Source organism: Heloderma suspectum, chromosome 2, assembly GCF_057233095.1.
Source record: "Heloderma suspectum isolate Gila_16-S chromosome 2, 16-S_ref, whole genome shotgun sequence".
NCBI classification, from domain to species: Eukaryota; Metazoa; Chordata; class Lepidosauria; order Squamata; family Helodermatidae; genus Heloderma; species Heloderma suspectum.
The window spans coordinates 361,910,788-361,930,218 of record NC_139459.1 but is presented as its reverse complement, the minus strand read 5'-3'; the positions used below and the strand labels follow the sequence as shown (position 1 = coordinate 361,930,218).

General features: G+C 48.8%; 1 protein-coding gene across 1 annotated transcript in view; it reads left to right on the top strand.

Moving 5' to 3' along the window:
- The first annotated feature begins 252 nt into the window (after nucleotides 1-252).
- LOC146355658 (vomeronasal type-2 receptor 26-like) overlaps nucleotides 253-19,431 on the top strand; it is a 37,584-nt gene continuing 18,405 nt past the window's right edge. Inside the window, exon 1 of the mRNA XM_084829957.1 lies at nucleotides 253-296. Coding sequence (XP_084686083.1) covers nucleotides 253-296 — 44 coding nt within the window. The remainder of the gene's footprint in view (nucleotides 297-19,431) is intronic.

Genomic DNA, 19,431 nt, shown 5'->3' with positions numbered 1-19,431 from the left:
TGCAATCCAATGGTGTCGCACTGTAAATCCCATCATTCCAAGCACCATAGCCAGTGGCACAGGTTAGGATGAGGGGAGTTCCAGTCAAAAACACCTGGTGAGCATGCTAGGTCTTAGACTTCTCCCAGCATCAATTTCAGCCTACAGTACTAGCGCCATGGTGTGAACCTTGGATTCAGGTGCTCAGCTTCACAGAGGCCCAGGGCAGACCCCGACAACTAAAGTAATATCCATTGACTTGAGGGTGCAATGATGGCCAAGAAGAAGGCATTCTCGGCTGCCACAACCACCACATGGTAAGCATGATTATGTGCTCTCACCAGTGTGCGGTCACATTTATTCTGATCCTCGCATCACTTGTGCTCAAGTCATTATCCAGCCTGCTTCGTAGTCCAAACTCCGACTCCAAAGCTATCCTGAAATCCATGGAGACGTCTCAGCTCCACAGTACCAGAGGGGACACATAGTTGTGACAGTGAGACTTGGGCTTCGGCAAGAGCTCTAGCTGTGCCAAGCAAACACTCCCCCCAAAGCATTCATAGATCTTTTGTGGTGGACCATCCTAAGAAGTCCTCTTTTCCTGCAAGATGTTATAACTTCAGACAAATGAGTCCTTTCATCCAGCAATGCCGAATTGCCCATCCCCGCTCTGCCATGATGAGCTGCCAACTCCTCCCTTTCCCAGCCATCAATCTGGGCTAATGAACTTTAGCATAACCCTGGACTCCATCTTGGATTTTGGTGTTCAGTTGTATGCAGGCAGAAGGACAGAAGGACTTCCTTTATTAGGAAGTAGGGATGTCAGAGGATTCCGCCACAGATCTCAGTGAGGCCGAATGCCAGTGCATTCAGCCCCCCGAAACCTGTGGCAGAACGAAGCCCCCCCACCCCCCACCCCACAAAAGGCGCATGAAACAGAGCACTTACCTGGTGCCGTTTGTGCTGCTTTGCGAATGGCGGCCACATCTGCGGCCGCCATTCGCTCCCCCATTTTTGCCATGATAGGCTACATAAATACTTACGTAGCCTATCACGGCTAACGCAGGGACGCCATTTGCGTCCCTGCGGAGGCCGTGGTAGGCTATGTAAATATTTACATAGCCTATCATGGCAAAAAAAACAGGAACGCAAATGGCGGCCGCTGTAGCCACTGCCATTTGTGTCCGCAGGCTCCGCATGCCTGTGAATGCACCCGACCGGCGGCTCCATTGAGTTGCCATGCAGCAGAGCCAGCCAGGTTAGGATTTCGCTAATCACCCCTTCGAAAAGGTAAGTGACTTTCGCACATCCCTATTAGGAAGTATGATGCTGAAGCTTACACAGGAAATACTTGAAGGGAGGTTGTACCATTAGGTGTATAGTAAGCTAGGGAATGCATATTTCTTTCTTTGTGGGCTGAACGGTCCCCACATAAAGAACATCTATGTCATATTTGAGATACCTCAGTAGCTTCTGCTCGTTCCAGATGCAGATCACTGTGACCCATGCCCAGAAGATCAACACCCAAACAGGAAGCAAGACTGGTGTATCCCAAAGAAGACCCACTTCCTTTCCTATCAAGAGTCACTGGGTATCATTTTAGCTTCTCTGGTTCTTTTCTTCTCTCTGATCACATCTCTAGTGCTGGCAACTGTCATTAAACATCGCAACACGCCAATCGTCAAAGCCAACAACCAAGACCTCACCTACATCCTCCTCATCTCTCTCCTGCTCTGTTTCTGCTGCTCCTTCCTGTTCATTGGTCGACCCACGACGTTCACCTGTCTTCTGCGACAAACTGCCTTCAGCATTACCTTCTCCATTGCTGTTTCTTCCATTTTGGCAAAAACCATCATGGTGGTTCTGGCCTTCATGGCCACCAAGCCAGGAAACATGGCAAGAAAACTCTTGGGGAGACACCTGACAAACTCCATTGTCTTGGCCTGTCCCCTCATCCAAGCTGTGATCTGTACTGTCTGGCTGGTGACCTGTCCCCCATTCCCAAACTTGGACTTCCATTCCCTGACAGGAGAGATCATAGTGGAATGCAATGAAGGCTCAGCCTCCATGTTTTACGCTGTCTTGTGCTACATGGGTTTCCTGGCTCTTGTCAGTTTCATGGTGGCTTTCCTAGCAAGGAAATTGCCAGACAGCTTCAATGAAGCAAAGTGTATCACCTTCAGCATGCTGGTCTTTTGCAGCGTTTGGGTCTCCTTTGTGCCATCCTACTTGAGCACCAAGGGGAAGTCCACAGTAGCTGTGGAGATCTTTTCCATCTTGGCCTCTGGTGCTGGTCTCCTTGGTTGGATCTTTTCCCCCAAATGCTATATCATTGTGTTGAGGCCCAATCTTAACACCAGCAATCATCTTATAAGGAAAACGAATTAAGGAATCTAACACTTTGGAGCATGCTCAGAGAGTTTAGCTTCCAATCAAGTATATCTATTTTTGGAGGCAAATAACAGTATTCAGAAATTGATGTGGTAGGTCTTTTGTTAAGAAACAGAGTTCTTTCCACACTGGGGCCATTGCCCACTGCCGAGGCATTTGCCTGCTCCCAGTCAACTAGAAGCACACCTTAAAACAACTGTCTGTGTGGGGCTTTATTTCCCATTTTAAAAAATCCTGCGATTGTTGAACTATCTTAAAATGGTGTCCATTCCACGCGCTATCCAAAATTAGTGTTATATATGACATATGGCAACTGCAACAAAACACTGCAAAGTATCTTCAACTCCTAAGAGTTTAGTTTTCCTTCTAGCCAGTCATATCCTCCTCTGGGATACTCTCAGTTGTATGGAGCTCAATTTCACTGTCAGGAGAGCATTCCACTCCCCCCATGCTCCAGGGAGAATCCGCCCATGGCGGGGAGGCGATCCGTTCCTCCCCCTGGAATCCTGGCCAGCTGGCTCCGCTTCGCGGTGATTCCGCGGAGCTGCTGTCCAGCTCCAAAGCGACAGCAATATGGCTGCCATTGCCATATCGCTAGCTGAGCGGGATTGACTGCGGACACAAATGGCGTACTGGACGGCATTTGAGTCCCTATTTTCTAACACGATAGGCTATGCAAATATTTGCGTAGCCTATTGCATGAAACAGCGGGGATGCAAATGGCATCCAGTACGTCATTTGCGGCCATAAAGGACTTAGTTTAAGGTAAATGCAGCCGTAAATGGCTGCATTTAGCTTAAACAAAGACCTTTATGGCCGCAAATGGCGTACTGGACACCATTTGCATCTGGAGACAGTCCCCCTCAGCCAGTGATACGGCAATGGTGGCCGTATTGCTGGTGTTCCGGAGCCGGCCGGTGGCTCCGCAGGATCGCCACAAGCAGGATCCTGCCAAAGAGGATTCCAGAGGGAGGCGGAGGTAAGTGCTCCATTCCGCCACAGACTCCGGGGGTCCATGGCAAAATTGGGGTCCATGGCAAAATTCTCCTCCATCCCTAACTGCAGCCTACTGATCTCAATAGTCGTGTTCAGACCTGTGAGCACATAGACTTTAGCACAAAAAGCACCGTGAATAGCCTATATACACAAGATTCACGGCATTTTTTGCACATAAGTCTATGGGCACATAGAGACTAGAGACTAGAGATCTCTTCAAGAAAATTGGAGATCTCAAGGGAACGTTTCGTGCAAAGACGGGCATGATAAAGGACAAAGAAGGCAGGGACCTAACAGAAGCACATGAGATTAAGAAGAGGTGGCAAGAATACACAGAAGAACTATACAGGAAAGATCTGAATGTCCCTGATAGCCATGATAGTGCGGTCACTGAACTTGAGCCGGACATCCTAGAGAGTGAAGTCAAGTGGGCCTTAGGAAGCATTAGTAACAACAAAGCTATCGGAGATGACAGTATTCCAGCCGAGCTATTTAAAATCCTAAAAGATGATGCTGTTAAAGTGCTGCATTCAATATGCCAACAAATCTGGAACACTCAACAGTGGCCACAAGACTGGAAAAGGTCAGTTTACATTCCAATTCCAAAGAAGGGCAACGCCAAAGAGTGTTCAAACTACCGCACAATTGCGCTCATTTCACATGCCAGCAAGGTGATGCTCAAAATCCTACAAGCTAGGCTTCAGCAGTATGCGAACCGAGAACTACCAGAAGTACAAGCTGGGTTTAGAAGAGGCAGAGGAACTAGAGATCAAATCGCCAACGTTTGCGGGATCATGGAGAAAGCAAGAGAATTCCAGAAAAACGTCTCTTTCTGCTTCATTGACTACGCTAAAGCCTTTGATTGTGTGGATCACAACAAACTGTGGCAAATTCTTAAAGTGATGGGAGTACCAGACCACCTTACCTGTCTCCTGAGAAACCTGTACGAGGGTCAAGAAGCAACAGTAAGAACCAGACATGGAACAACCGATTGGTTCAAAATTGGGAAAGGAGTACGACAAGGCTGCATATTGTCACCCTGCTTATTTAACTTATATGCAGAGTACATCATGAGAAATGCCGGGTTGGATGAATCAGAGGTCGGAATTAAGATTGTTGGGAGAATTATCAACAACCTCCGATATGCAGACGATACCACCCTAATGGCAGAAAGCGAAGAGGATCTCAAGAGCCTCTTGTTGAGGGTGAAAGAGGAGAGTGCAAAAGCTGGTTTGAAACTCAACATTAAAAAAACGAAGATCATGGCATCTGGCCCCATCACTTGCTGGCATATAGAAGGGGAAGAAATGGAAGCAGTGACAGATTTTACTTTCTTGGGCTCCAAGATCACCGCAGACGGTGACTGTAGCCATGAAATTAAAAGATGCTTGCTCCTTGGGAGGAAAGCTATGGCCAACCTAGACAGCATAGTAAGAAGCAGAGACATCACCTTGCCGTCAAAGGTCAATCTAATCAAAGCTATGGTTTTCCCAGTAGTAATGTATGGCTGTGAGAGCTGGACTATAAGGAAGGTTGAGCGCCGAAGAATTGATGCTTTCGAACTGTGGTGCTGGAGAAGACTCTTACGAGTCCCCTGGACTGCAAGGAGGTCAAATCAGTCCATCCTAAAGGAAATCAACCCTGAGTGCTCATTGGAAGGACAGATAATGAAGCTGAAGCTCCAATATTTTGGCCACCTAATGCGAAGAGAAAACTCTCTGGAAAAGACCCTGATGCTGGGAAAGACTGAAGGCAAAAGGAGAAGGGGACGGCAGAGGATGAGATGGCTAGATAGCATCACGGATGCAATGAATATGAACTTGAGCATGCTCCGGGAGAGAGCGCAGGACAGGAAGGCCTGGCGTGCTATGGTCCATGGGGTCACGAAGAGTCGGACACGACTGAACGACTGAACAACAACAACTATGGGCACAGACTTCTGATCACCATGTTTTTTAAAAGCATGGCAATTGCAGTGGGCGTGGATGGGCCCGGTAAGTTGTGGGCCACTTGCTGAGCACGGGAGGGGACTGAGCGCGGTCTGGGGGGGCTGGTGAACGGGGGCAGAGGCTGGGTGGGTGCCCGGAGAACCCAGATGGGTGGGGGCTTGTCCATCCCTAGGGACAACTGAGGGAGAAAAATGCTGACCCCAAACTAGTGTGTGGCACCCAGTGCCCACCATAACCATATTCTCTGAAAGGGGATGGAGGGGAAAATTAAATGAGATACACAAAACAAAACTAGGATTTCTTTAACGATGAAGGGACAGGAAGGAAATCTAACATTCAGATGGATGAACAGCAGAACGTCTCCAAAGAATAACACCACAGGAACTGAGTCCAACAGTTATATGGACCACAAAGTTTGAGGGATTTCTTCAGACCTGTCCCTAGGACTGCAGTCCAGGACTAGAGGTAACTGCACAGTCTCCGAGGAAAGAGAGAATGCTCCCCCTGCTGCTCACTTTCCTGGTCTTTTCACAGCCACCTTCGGATCGCTCCCTCTTCCCTGTTTCCTCAGGAACCTTTTCCACAATCTTTGTTGCCATTTTTCTCGCCTGAGTAAAAAACAAAACAAAACAAAACAAAAAACCTATCAGCATCATACGGGTTTGAATTTCGGGGATCCCAGCCAAGGGATGCACCTCCCCAGGTGACATGAAAAAAGGGCTACCTTAAAATTGAAATATGGGAAGCTCCCTTACCCTTATATGGGTCAGGCCCTTGGTCCACATCATTCAGTATTGTCTGTTCCCGCCTTCCCCAACCAGGTGTCCTGGTGCCCTGTCATCAGGCCCACCCAGAATGGTCAAGGGTCAGGAATAGTGGGGGTTGATGTCCCAAACATATGGAGGACACCAGGTTGGGGGAAAAAATGCCAACACTGACTGCATCAGCTCTACAGGGTTTCAGACAAGAGTCTTTCCTAACCCTGTCTGGAGAAGCTGTGGATCAAACCTGAGACCTTTTGCATGCCAGTTGTGTGCTCTCCCACTGAACAATGACCCTTCCCTGCCCACCTGTCCTACTAGTTCAGCTCCCCCATCCTCCACTCCTAAGTGATCTGAGATTCATATCAGAGGAAATGGAGAGAGGGAATGGAAGCATGTTGAAGGTGTGTGTGCAGGGGAAAAAAAATGTGGGCAACTTAGAATCTGGCCAGACTTTGGCACCATCACAATTGTATTTCTCCAGTGGCATCTGAAGGGCTCAAGAACCCCCAATCATCACACATTTTGCATCTCCTCTTTGGAAGGGCTGAACACTTTCTGGAGTCTCAACTGTAGTTGAACCTGGAGATGTTTTGCATTCCTGGTATAATTGGTGTAGAACAGCTCTCCTTTTCCTGGCACTGTCCAGTTCTTTTGGACTTCAAGTACCATCATTCTGAGCTATCATAGCCAATGGCCAAACTGGTTAGGAATTATGGGAGTTCTAGTCAAAAACATCTGGAAAGCCCCAGATTGGGTAACACTGGCATACACGATGCTACCTGGTGCCTGAGGAGTCACCAAAAATACTGAATGCCAGGTGTCGATTACATTGTAGAAGTGGGTCATCTGAGAAAGGGTCAAGGCAACATGTCAACCAAGGTGTGTTTCAAAGCCCAATTGAAAGTGCTGGTTTTTATCTTTAAAGCCTTAAAAGGTTTGGGACCAAGTTATTTGAAGGATTGCCTTTACCCGTATCAGCCTGCCCACACTTTAAGATCAGAAAGAGAGGCTCTTCTCATTTGTCCACCCGTGAGAGCAGTAAGGTGGGTGATCACATGTGAGAGGGCCTTCTCTGCAGTGGCCCCACACTTTTGGAACAAGCTGCCATTGGAGGTCCATCATACTCTGTCATTGCAGGCTTTTAAGAAGACCTTGAAAACATATTACTTTACAATGGCCTTCTCTTGATAGGACTTCTGTTGTTGCTGTTAATGCCATTGTTGCACCTGGTTCTATTGTTGGCTTTTACTGTTTTTATTGTTTTTATGTTTTTATCGCTTTTAATATTTTAATTGTTTTTATGTATTTTTTTTTGCTGTAAGCTGCCTTGGGAAGGCTTCTGCCCTGAAAGGTGGCCAAGAAATGTTTTAAATAAATACATAAACTAAAAGGCCTGAATGTTCTTCCAATTAAACTTCCGAAGGATCAATTTGGGGGTGGAATTCTAGCACTCAACCAGAATATCTCTCTGGGGATGGGAGGGGAAGGTCCATGCTGCCTTGACTCCTGAGATGTGAACCTTGGATTTCGGTGCTCAGCGTCACACAGGCCCAAGGGCGAACACTGACGACTCAAGTCAAATCCATCCACGTGGAGGTGTAATGGTGGCCAAGAAGTTGGCCTTCTTCTCTGCCACCACCACCACCAGCACCACCTGGTACATGTGATATTGTGCTCTCAACTGTGCAGAGTCCTGTTTGTCTTTATCCTCAGGCCACTTGAGCTCCAGCTGTTATCCAGCCCGCTTCACAGCCCAAAGCTCTCCTGAAATCCAGGCAGCCATCTGAGCTCCACAGTGCCAGAGAGGGGAGGCTTACATGTGGCAGTGAGAATAGGCACTCCGCAAAACAAAAACTTCCCCAAAGCATTCAGGAATCCCTGACATTCTGTTGGCCTTTGCTTGAGATCCATGCTGATAGGTCTTCTGTACCCCGCATGAAGTTATAAGTGCAGGCAGACCTTTCATTTAATCCAGCAATGTGTTATTGCCCAGCCCTGCAGTGCTATAACCAGGTGCCATTTCCTTCAGTGCAAATAAGCTTTGGCATAAACTTGGACTCCACCTTGTGTTTAGGTGCTCAGATTTACAGAGGCCAAAGGGCAGAACCTGAAAATCATGTCAAGTCCATCTTGACATAATACTTACGTAGCCTATCACTTAAGATACTTACGTAGCCAATCACGGCTTGGCAAGGATGCAAATGGCGGCCGCAGCCCGGCTGCAGCCAGAAGACCACTCGGAGCTGCAGCCGCTGCCGGAGCTGCCGCTGGAGCCGCCCCTTGAGCCGCTGGAGCCGCAAGGTAGGTCTGCTCCGGCGGGGATTTTGGGGGGTGGAGCGGGTGTAGTCTGTTCTGCCACGGACTCCGGGGGGCTGGATTCTAAATAATCCAGCCTGACTGGAGTCCGTAGCAGAATTCTCCAACATCCCTCAACACTATGCAAAATTTTTAAAAGGGCCCAAAATGTCAATTTCCCCCACAAGTTTAAGCATGGAAATGTGCATTTGGGGGAATTTGCACATTTCTGCACATGAGGATTTGTGCAGATGTACTTTTCTGCAAATGCAAATTTGCGCAAATTTGGAGGCAGAAGCAATCCGATTCTGTCAATGGGCAGACAATGGAATGAAAGGCCCGTTATAATCTGTGAAACACAGATGGAAGGGATTTTACACCATCCGTACATCCCTAGTTTCCATATAGGCCTAGCATGATATCTGAAGGTTTAGAGGCTGAAATTAGGAAAGAAAGCTGGAAAGCACATTCTATATAAGTAGGGATGTACGAAATCCACTTACCATTCCGGTCGGGGCATCCATTGGGGGGGGGAGGTGCTCTGTTCCTCCCCCGGAATCCTCGTTGGGGGGGAGGCGATCCGGTCCTCCCCCCCGGAATCCTGCCCGGCCGGCTCTGCTCCGCAGTGGCTCCGCAGAGCAGCCGTCCAGGGCCATCCATAGCGGTCGCCATTTGCATCCTTCCAGGCTGCCATGATAGGCTACATAAGTATTTACATAGCCTATCATGGCATGCCCCCCCCAAAACGGCGGACGCAAATTTACGGTGTCCGCCATTTGCGTTCCCTATTTTTCACTGTTCTAGCCTACATAAATATTTACGTAGGCAATTACGGCGGAAAAAAAAGGGAACCGCAAATAGCGTAGTGGGCGCTATTTGTGTTTCTTTTTTTTCCCAGTGTAAAAGCCTACGTAAATATTTATGTAGGCTAGAACGGTGAAAAATAGGGAATGCAAATGGCGGCCGCCATAGCTGCCACCATTTGCATACACTGGTTTTTTTGGTTAGCCATGATAGACTACGTAAATTCTTACGTAGCCTATCACAGCTTGAAGGACAGCAATGGCGGTCACAGCAGCCTGGCTGCGGCTGGCCAGGAGACCAGCCGCTGCCGGAGCCGCTGCCGCCGCTGCATCCACCCCAGGTAAATGCCGTCCTGGGGGGATTCTGCGGGGGGCGGGGGGGCAGGAGGCCATTCCGCCATGGATTCCGGGGGCGAAATGGAATCCGTGGCGGAATTCTCTGCCATCCCTACATATAAGGCTTTAACTATAACAAAGTGACACTTATGGAGTTGTTCCCTCTGAGGCTGTGAAGGAGGCTGCCTTATACTGAGTTAGACCCTTGGTCCATTGAACTCAGTATTGTCTACACCACAAGTAAGTATATTGGTCAATTTCAGAAACTGCCTTGGGCACCATCACAAAATGGGCACCTCACAGATGAAAGCATCAGCCTGTAGCCACCTTCCATCTTCATTTCCTGAGAATGTCTCTGAGCCCCATGTGTGGCCCTGTATTGCCCCGGCCATGGGCGTTGACCTCCTAATTTAGAGGTGCCAAGAGAGTGATAAATCAGACTCAAAGGTTGACTTACAAGGAGCTACTTTACTGAGTAACTTATAGCACACAGGCATACTGATGTCAGGGTTGGAACTGAGCCCATGGAGCCCCAAAGCAGCTCTGATTCTGAGGAAGAGCTACAACCCATGGGAGAGGACCCCGCTCGTCTCTCAGAGGCGCAGCTGCAGGGAAAGCCCCCCCCCCGCTCGCATTCCTGAGAGAGATAGTGACCCTGGCAGCGAAAGAGCGAGAGATCAGTTGTTGCTAGACACAAGGCGCCAGTGCAGAGAGAGGCGCGAGGTGGAGGGTGCTGAGAGGATGCGCTCAGCCCACTTGGCGCTATGGCAATGGCTGTGCCCCGATGCCCCACGGGTAAGGGGGGAGCCTCCCCTCCTAGCCCTTAAGTTTCAGAGCTTTCTCGCCCTTCTCCTCCAAATGGGGACCAACTGCGTACATGGTGCTTAGGATACCCTGCTAAGATACCCTTTGCAGTTCCTTGCTTAGTCGCTGGAAATTAGCATCTGAAAGAGTCATTAAGTTGTAAAGGAATAAATTCTGGGAAAGAATCCTTTTTGTCTGTGTCTTGTTTTGGCTACTGGAAGGGTCTTTAAGAGGCAGCTATGGCAACAACTCAATGGTTGGATCAGACAGCTTCTCTGAACTCAGAGCCATGGGGTACAATGGGTTTTATACCATACATGTCAACAGTGAGGTAGTCTAACAGCAGCAAGCACCTCTAGCGTTCATTCCCACTACAGACTAGCATTGCTTGGTTCTTATCACAGCCATCTAAGATAAATGAACCTCGCTTCCCAGGCACAAGGCACTGTACTCATTCATATGGAATGTGCTAAACCTGTTATTGGCCTCTTGACTCATCTTCACATGTTCAGAGGCTCACTAGCAAGGGAATTGCACCAATTATGAACCTAAGCAAGCATTATGGATCTCTAGGCCCCTCTAACACTACAGCTGACTTGATTGCTCTCTTGGGGCCAATACAGGCCCAGGGGCATTTACAGGGAAAGAGGATGGGAGCAACTAGAGGCCCTCACTTATCTTGGTTTCAGAAGGGATCCACAAAGAAATTTCACTCTTTAAAATCAAAATAAAAAGTAGGAGGGGTTGGGCACCTCAGCAGGGACTAGCAAAGGTGCTGGAGTATTCACAGGCACTCATGGGTACCACATTTTCTGCCTGTGTTCTAGACTGTCCTGTGTTCTACTCTGGCAGTCACTGGCTCTCCAGGGTTTCAGACATGAGTCCTTCCCAGCCCTTGCTGTACAGAGCCTTCTGCATGCAAAGTCTGTGCTCTGCCAATGAACTACAGGCCTGTTCTGTCCACCGTCCCACTAGCTCAGCTCCTCCGGTCTCCTTTCCTATTTGACCTGAGGTTCCTATCTGAGCAAATGGGGAGGGAGAATGGAGGCATCTAGGAGGTGTGCATTCAGGGAGACCATGTGGGCCATCTAGGTGTGCTGGAGGCCTGCTGGGGGCGACCATCACTCCCTCCCCAGTTGAATGCACAAACCAATCTCCAGACATTGGCAAGGATCATTGATGGTGTAAAGGTTGGGGTTGTCCATCGCGGGAAAATCTGGCTGTTTTGGGGGCCGACGGATACCTGTGAAGTTCCCCAAACTCGGGAACTTGACCAAGTTTTTTTTTGCTGCAAATGGCGGCGGTGGCCGGTGGCTGAAGGAGTCCCAATGCCACCACCCACAGCCACTGGTGCCGCCACCTCCGTGCGCAAACCCCTCGCGCTCTCCATGCCAAGGAGAACACGAGTGGTTTGTGCATGGCGGCGGTGGCAGGAGCCTGTGGCACTGCCACTATTATGCACAAATAAGATGCACAGAGAACTTTGGCTATGGGGCAGTATGGAAACAAATAAATACATTTTCATTCATTCATTGCATTTATATCCCTCCTTTTTTCCTCCGTAAGGAACCCAAGTCGGCATACATAGTCCTCCTCCTCCTCCGTTTATCCTCACAACAACAACCCTGTGAGGTGGGTTGGGCTGAGAGTCTGTGACTGGCTCGAAGTCACCCAGTGAGCTTCCATGGCAGTGTGGGGACTAGAACCCGGATCTCCTGGCTCCCAGTCCAACACTCTTGCCACTACACCATGCTGGCGAAAGAAAGAAAGAAAGAAAGAAAGAAAGAAAGAAAGAAAGAAAGAAAGAAAGGCTCCTTCTCCCCCTCCTGGAAGGGTGGAGGAGAAAGAGCAATTTGGGCATATTAGTGGCCTTGCTTTGAGCAAATGGCTTCTTCTCCCCCCTCTCCTCAGAGGGGGCGAATGTTCCATTTGCACAGAAAGTTCCATTAGGCATGGTAGTGAGACTATGGCCTTGGCAGGGACATGATCTGTGCCAAACAAAAAGTCATCCAAAGCATTCTGGAACCCCTTGGATTCCAAAGGTCTTTGGAGGCAGACAATCTTAATACATCCCCCCCTCCAATGTTATAACTGTTATAACAGACCAGACATCTCATCCAGCAATGCCTTATTGGTCAGCCCTGCACAGCTATAACCAGGCACCAACTTCTCCCTTCCCAGTCATCAATCTGGGCTAATGAAGTTTGACACACACCCAGACTCCATCTTAGATCGAGGTGCTCAGATTTACACAGGCCAAAGGGCAGAAACTGAAAATTAAAGACAAGACCAATTGGCCTGTGGAGAAGCAAAGAGTGATGCAAATCTGTTTTCTCCTTCCAAAGTGCAAAGGGAGCCCAGCTCTCTCAGCCTGTGGTAATTTTGCTACTCTGGAATTATCAAACTGACTGCAGTTCTTGAGGATTCCCATGGATTCCCATCCATCAAGTTAATAACAAAGACATCCTGGAGAAAACATGCTTGATGTAAATATGCTGTGATCCCTTCCATGTGGAGCTGGGATGGAGTCTGATCACTTGGGGCCTTGTCATTTCTGTTGTTGTTTATCCGTTCAGTCGCTTCCGACTCTTCGTGACTTCATGGACCAGCCCACGCCAGAGCTTCCTGTCGGCCGTTGCCATCCCCAGCTCCCCCAAGGTCGAGCCCGTCACCTCCAGAATATTATCCATCCATCTTGCCCTTGGCCAGCCCCTCTGCCTTTTGCCTTCCACTTCCCCTAGCATCAGCATCTTGTCCAGGGTATCCTGTCTTCTCATGATGTGGCCAAAGCACTTCAGTTTTGCCTTTAATATCCTTCCCTCAAGTGAGCAGTCTGGCTTGATTTCCTGGAGTATGGACTGGTTTGATCTTCTTGTAGTCCAAGGCACTCTCAGGATTTTCCTCCAGCACCACAGTTCAACAGCATCTATCTTCCTTCGCCCAGCCTTCCTTATGGTCCAGCTCTCGCAGCCATTGGTCACTACAGGGAATACCATTGCTTGAACTATGCGGACCTGTGTTGTCAGTGTGATGTCTTTGCTCTTCACTATTTTATGAAGATTTGTCATTGCTCTCCTCCCAAGAAGTAAACATCTTCTGATTTCCTGGCTGCAGTCAGCGTCTGCAGTAATCTTTGCGCCTAGAAAGACAAAGTCTGTCACTGCCTCCACGTTTTCTCCCTCTATTTGTCATTTCTGGCTAAGATCTAATTTCCCTGCTCGGACCTGTAAAATCATCTCTCTTTCAGGTTCTCTTTGTCTCTGACCTAGAAGGGAAGATCTCTCCGTGCCAATGATGATTTGGCTGCTGCTGCCTCGGGGGACTCAGGAGGATACTGAGGACCACGTGCCCTGTGATCAGGCCTTATGAAGTGCAAATAGGTTATTACAGGCCAAGAGATTTCATTGTTGGTGGGAATTGACCACTCCACTTGGCAGTTACCAGTATGTAAAGAAAATAGACTTCTCTAGTTCACCCTGATTCCAGGTCTATGTTCTTCGAGAGTACGTTTCTACAGACAGGATCTGGGATAGATGTTTGCCTTCTTCGCTTCCAGTTTAGAGGGCACCTTCCAGAGTTATACATTAACGATGCTGCTGAAGCTCAAAATGTCCTCATTTGATATATGCATCTCACAGGCTTGTCGTGATTGGCTTCAACCTGTCCTGACAGTCAGAGACTTGAGGGTCCTTCTCCAGCTTCATTCTGAGAGTTTATTTGCAAGGAGCAGAGGCAGAGATAACTGATAACTTGGTTTCATATTGACAATCTTGTAATGACTAAGAAATGTCCCCCGACCCCAAGTGGTGACTTTTTTGCACCAGCCCCCAGTTGTGGCATCTCAGTGTTAGGGATGTACGAAAGTGACTTACCTTTCGCGGATTATGTTGATGGGGGGGAGGCGTTCTGTCCCTCCCCCCAGAATCCTGGACAGGGGGGGAGGTGATCTGTTTCTCCCCCCTGGAATCCTTGATGGCTGGCTGTGCTCCGCGGCAGCTCCGTAGAGCAGCCGGCCAGGCCCAGCCCAGGCCAGAGCCGTCCACAGCCAGATTTCCAGCTGCGGAGGGCTCTGGGAAAAACAACAACAACACCGTGTACGCATATGGTGGCAGCTATGGCCGCCACCATTTGCGTTCCTTATTTTTGGCCGTCTGAATCTACGTAAATATTTATGTAGACTATGACAGCAAAAATAAAGGGGAACGCAAATAGCATAGCGGGCGCTATTTGCGTCCCTTTTTTATTCACCATTTTAGCCTACATAAATCTTTACGTAGGCTAAAATGGCGAATCAAAAAGGGACGCAAGTAGCGCCCTCTACGATATTTGCGTTCCCCTTTATTTTCAACATCATAGTCTATGTAAATATTTACGTAGACTAAGATGGCCAAAAATAAGGAACGCAAATGGCGGCAGCCGTAGCCGCCGCCATTTGCGTACGCGGTTTGTTTGTTTTTTCTAAACCCACCCAGCCATGATAGGCTATGTAAAGATTTATGTAGCCTATCACATTGTGTTTTTTTTTTTTTTAAACCCAGCCATCATAGGCTACGTAAATCTTTACATAGCCTATCACGTCTTTTTTTTTTTTTTTTAACAAGACTGGAAGTGGCGGCGGTGGCAGCCAGTCGGAAGACCAGCCGCTGCTGTCACCAGCCGCTGCTGCCGCCGCGAATCCTGGCTGGCCGGGAACGCAAATGGTGGCAGCTGGAGCTGCCGCCGTTTGCGTCCCTGCAATCAGCCGTGATAGGCTACGTAAATGTTTACATAGCCTATCACGGCCGAGTAAAAAAAAAAAAAAAAAAGGAGTAAAAAACACACAAAAAAACACGTGTACGCAAATGGCAGAGCCCATGGGCGCCACCATTTGTGTTCCTTATTTTGGCACGTCTAGTCTACGTAAACATTTACGTAGACTACGGCGAAAATAAGGGGAACGCAAATAGCGTAGCGGGCGCTATTTGCGTCCCTTTTTCATTCACCGTTTTAGCCTATGTAAATATTTACGTAGGCTAAAATGGCGAAACAAAAAGGGACGCAAATAGCACCTGCTACGCTATTTGCATTCCCCTTTATTTTTGCCGTCATAGGCTACGTAAATATTTACTTCGATTAAGACGGTAAAAAGAAGGAACGCAAATGGCGGCGGCCGTAGCCGCCATTTGCGTATGCGGTCCCCCCCCCCAGAGCCCTCCATGGCCACAAATCCGGCTGCGGACAACTCTGGGCTGGGCTGGGCCTGGCCAGCTGCTCCGCAGAGCTGCCAGGAGCACAGTCGGCCATTGAGGATTCCGGGGGGGAGGAACGGATCGCCTCCCCCCCGGCGAGGATTCTGGGGGGAGGGACGGAACGCCTCCCCTCCCACCATCAAGTCACTTTCGTACATCCCTCCCAGACTAGCTCCCCTCTTGGAGAAGAAATACCAAGAAAGGAAAAGAAGAGAAAAGCTGTATACTCAATTATCCATATCATTTGACATATACGTTAAGTGTTATTTTGGATCAGAAAAGACTCAGCAGTTCCCTGTAGCTGCCCTCTAAAGCGAGCAAGACAAAATTAATAGAGCTGCCTGGACAGCTCCCCTCCTTCAAGACAGACCACTGGTCCATCTAGTTCAATCTTGCATACACTGCAGAGGCTTTCTTTCCCTGTTCTACCTGGCAATTTGGCCAGGGATTGGTTTTGGGGGTAGAATGTGCACTTCAGGATGGGACGGTGGCCAAGAAGTAGGGTCTTTCCCTGGGGCTCCGGAAGCAAACAGTTCATACTGGGGGCAGGACCGACATTAACAAACTGAAGGTAGTAAAATATCCTCCTAATGCACTTGAGAGTCATCTTCGTCCCAAGGTGCCCAGCCCAGGAGTGGCCACTTGAAGATGGTTGTTTGGTCTCTCTTTGGTTCAGGGGACACAGTTATGGGCAGACGTAGAAGCTGCCGTAGTAGAGAAAGATATTTAAAGTTTCTAGAATCTGTTGGCATACAGGACTAACAAGATATCGGAAGGATTTCAGGCCCACATGATAAGAGAACGGTGGGGTGCACATTTCACACAAATCTCGAACTGTACAGAAGATCTGGAGGCTATGCTATTTCCACAGATAAAAGTCCCTCAATGGGATGAAAGGAAGATAGGAAGTTTCTTCCTCTGAGATAAAAAGACTTTGAAGGAAGCTGCATATATATACTCAGTCCTGCATATATATAAGCTCAGTACTGTCTGTACTAGGAATGGGCACAACGTTTGGCCTGCGGGAACATTTGGCAATTTCAGAACGTGTTCTGGGAATCACCACAACATGGGTAACCTGCAGATGAAAGCATCAGATTGTAGCCCCCTGCCATCTTCCTTTCCTAAAAGCATCCTTGAGACCCATGTGTGGCTCAGGGATGTTAACAGCAAAAAAGGAAGGGCCCTCACGCGGCTTGGAAGGCAGCCCAGACACCAGTAAGGAGCGCAAGCACGCCCGTGCGTGCGTGCGTATCTCTATATAGATGAAAGAAAACATAGGACGTGTAGTTAATCTTGGCCGGGAACATGGAAGTTGTCCCTGGCCACACTAGTTCCCATGCATGCCATGTTATCTGTATTGACTGGCAGTGGCTCTCCAGGGTTTCAGAAAAGAGTCTTTCCCAATCCTAAGTAGAGCTGCTGTGAATTGATCCCAAGACCTTCTGCATGCAACGTTTGTGCTCTTCCGATGAACAGTGGCCCTTCCCTGCCTCCCTGTCCTTCTAGATCAGCTCTTACAGCCTTACCTCCTATGTGGCTGGAGGTTCATATCAGAGTAAATTAGGGGGAGAGCAAACAGAGGCATCTTGAGGGTCTCTGTTCAGGGAGACCATGTGGGCCACTTAGCTGTGCTGGAGAGCCACTGGGAGCCACAGTCACTTCCTCCCCCCACCCCTCCATCCCTCTCATGGCCACTGAAGGCACAGACCAATCCACGAGGGGTTGGCATCAGCACAACTGGACATCTCCATCTGCTTCTGAAGGGCTTGATAATCCCCGATGGTGGTCACACATCTTGCATCTGCTTTTGCACAGGATCCTGTATTTTCTGGGATAGCTGCCATAATGGTATCTGGACATGTTTTTTATCCTTGGTATAATTGGTATAGACCAGCTTTCCCCACCTGGTGCTCTCTGTATGTGTTGGACTCCAGCTCCCATTATTACCAGCCACCATCACCAATGGCTGTACTGGTTAGGAATGGTGGGGTTTCCTGTCCAATCCATCTGGAGGGCACCAGGCTGGGGAAGGCTGGTAGAGACAATGGTATCTGCAACCTGAAAAATTGCCAAGAAGACTGAATGCCAGGCATAGAGTGTAGAGGTGTCGGAGACAGAGTTGAGGCAACACATCATCCTCGGACTAAGGGTTCCCCCAGGCAACCTTCCACAGTATCAAAACAGATCCAGAATTCAACCACAGCATCTGTCTGGGTATGGCAGGGGAAGGTCCATGATGGCTTGACTCCTGAGATGTGAACCTTGGATTTACAGTAGCTGCTCAGTGTCATCCTGGCCCAAGGGGAGGCAGTGAAAACAAAATTCAAATCCATCAGTTTGGGGGTGTGCCGAGGTCTTCTTCACTGCTGCCACCCCCCATTGTAGGTATGGTAATGTCCTCTCAAGGGTGCTTGGTCGCATTTATTCTGATACTTGCTCCACTTGAGCTCTAGCCATTTTCTGGCCTGCTTCATAGCCAGAAACTCTCCTGAAATCAAGGGAGCCACCTGAACTCTGAATGACCAGTTGGGACGCTTAGGTGGGAAACTGAGACTTGGGCATTGGCAGGGGCACCAGCCATGCCAGTCAGGGACTCCCCCAAAGCACTCAGGGACCCCTCAGATGCATAGGGTTTTGGGGGTGGACCATTGGAATAGGTCCTCTGCCCCTGCAAGGTATTATAACTGCAGACACACCAGACGTTTCATCCATCAGTGCCTTATTGTTCATCCCAGCACTGTTATAATCAGGTGCCAACTCCTCCCTTCCCCACTCCTCAGTTTTGGCTAACAAACTCTGGCATAAGCCTGGACTCCATCTTGCAATTCGGAGTTCAACTTCACACAGAACCAAGTTTGAAACCAACTGAAGTCAAATCCCTGAGCCTGTCTGCCTGAGAGACAAGCAAAGAGTGATGCAAATGTGTTTTTTTCCCTCCGAAGTGCAGAGGGAGCCCAGCACTCTGGGGCTGTGGTTATTTCTCTGGCCAGGAACTCTCAAATTACAGTAATTCTTGTTAAATCCCCCATGGATTTCCACCCAGCAAGCCAAGAACAAAGAAATCCGGGAGGGGGGGATGCTTAATATAAATACGCCCTGAGCCCTTCCATGTGGGGCTGGGGTGGTGTTTGATCATTTGGCACCTGGTCATTCCTGGCTAAGATATAACTCTCCTGCTGAGGCATGTTAATCGGCTCTCTTTCATGTCCCCTTTGTCTCTGACTGTGAATGGAAGAGCTCCCTGTGCCCCTGAAGGTTGGCTCGGCCTGCTGCTCTTATTTTGGCCCCTGCCTCAGGCCACCCAGAAGATGCTGAGGACAAGGTGCCTTTTGACCAGGTCTTATCTACTGCAAGAAGACTATTACAAGCCAGGAGACCTCATTATCGGTGGGAATATACCACTCGGCAATTATTATCCCACGGAGACATGTGACTTTACGAAATTACTCCCATCACCATTTACCTATTTTGATTTGTAAGTTTCCACAAGAGGGATCTGTGACAGATGCTTGCCTGATTTGCTTTTACATTAGAAGGTTCCTGCCGGGGACGTGTCTCAGCCATGCTGCTGATGTCTGACATTTCCTGATTTGAAATATGAGTCTGAGAGGCTTGTCATGATAGGCTTTAACCTGTACTGAGAGTCAGAGGGCCAGTTAACCACTTCAGCCACCCACCCTCACTGGGTTCACATGTAATGACAATTATCCGGTGGAGCTAATTAGGGAAATTGGGCAGTATGTGGCCAGCGTATGCAGAGGTGGTTTATTGAACACCTGTGCACATGTGAACCCAGTCAGACAATCGAGGGTTCTTCTCTGGCTTCATTCTGAGGTAGAGGAAGATTCCCCCTCCCGTCTCTGGCATCACTGATGGTGCTGAA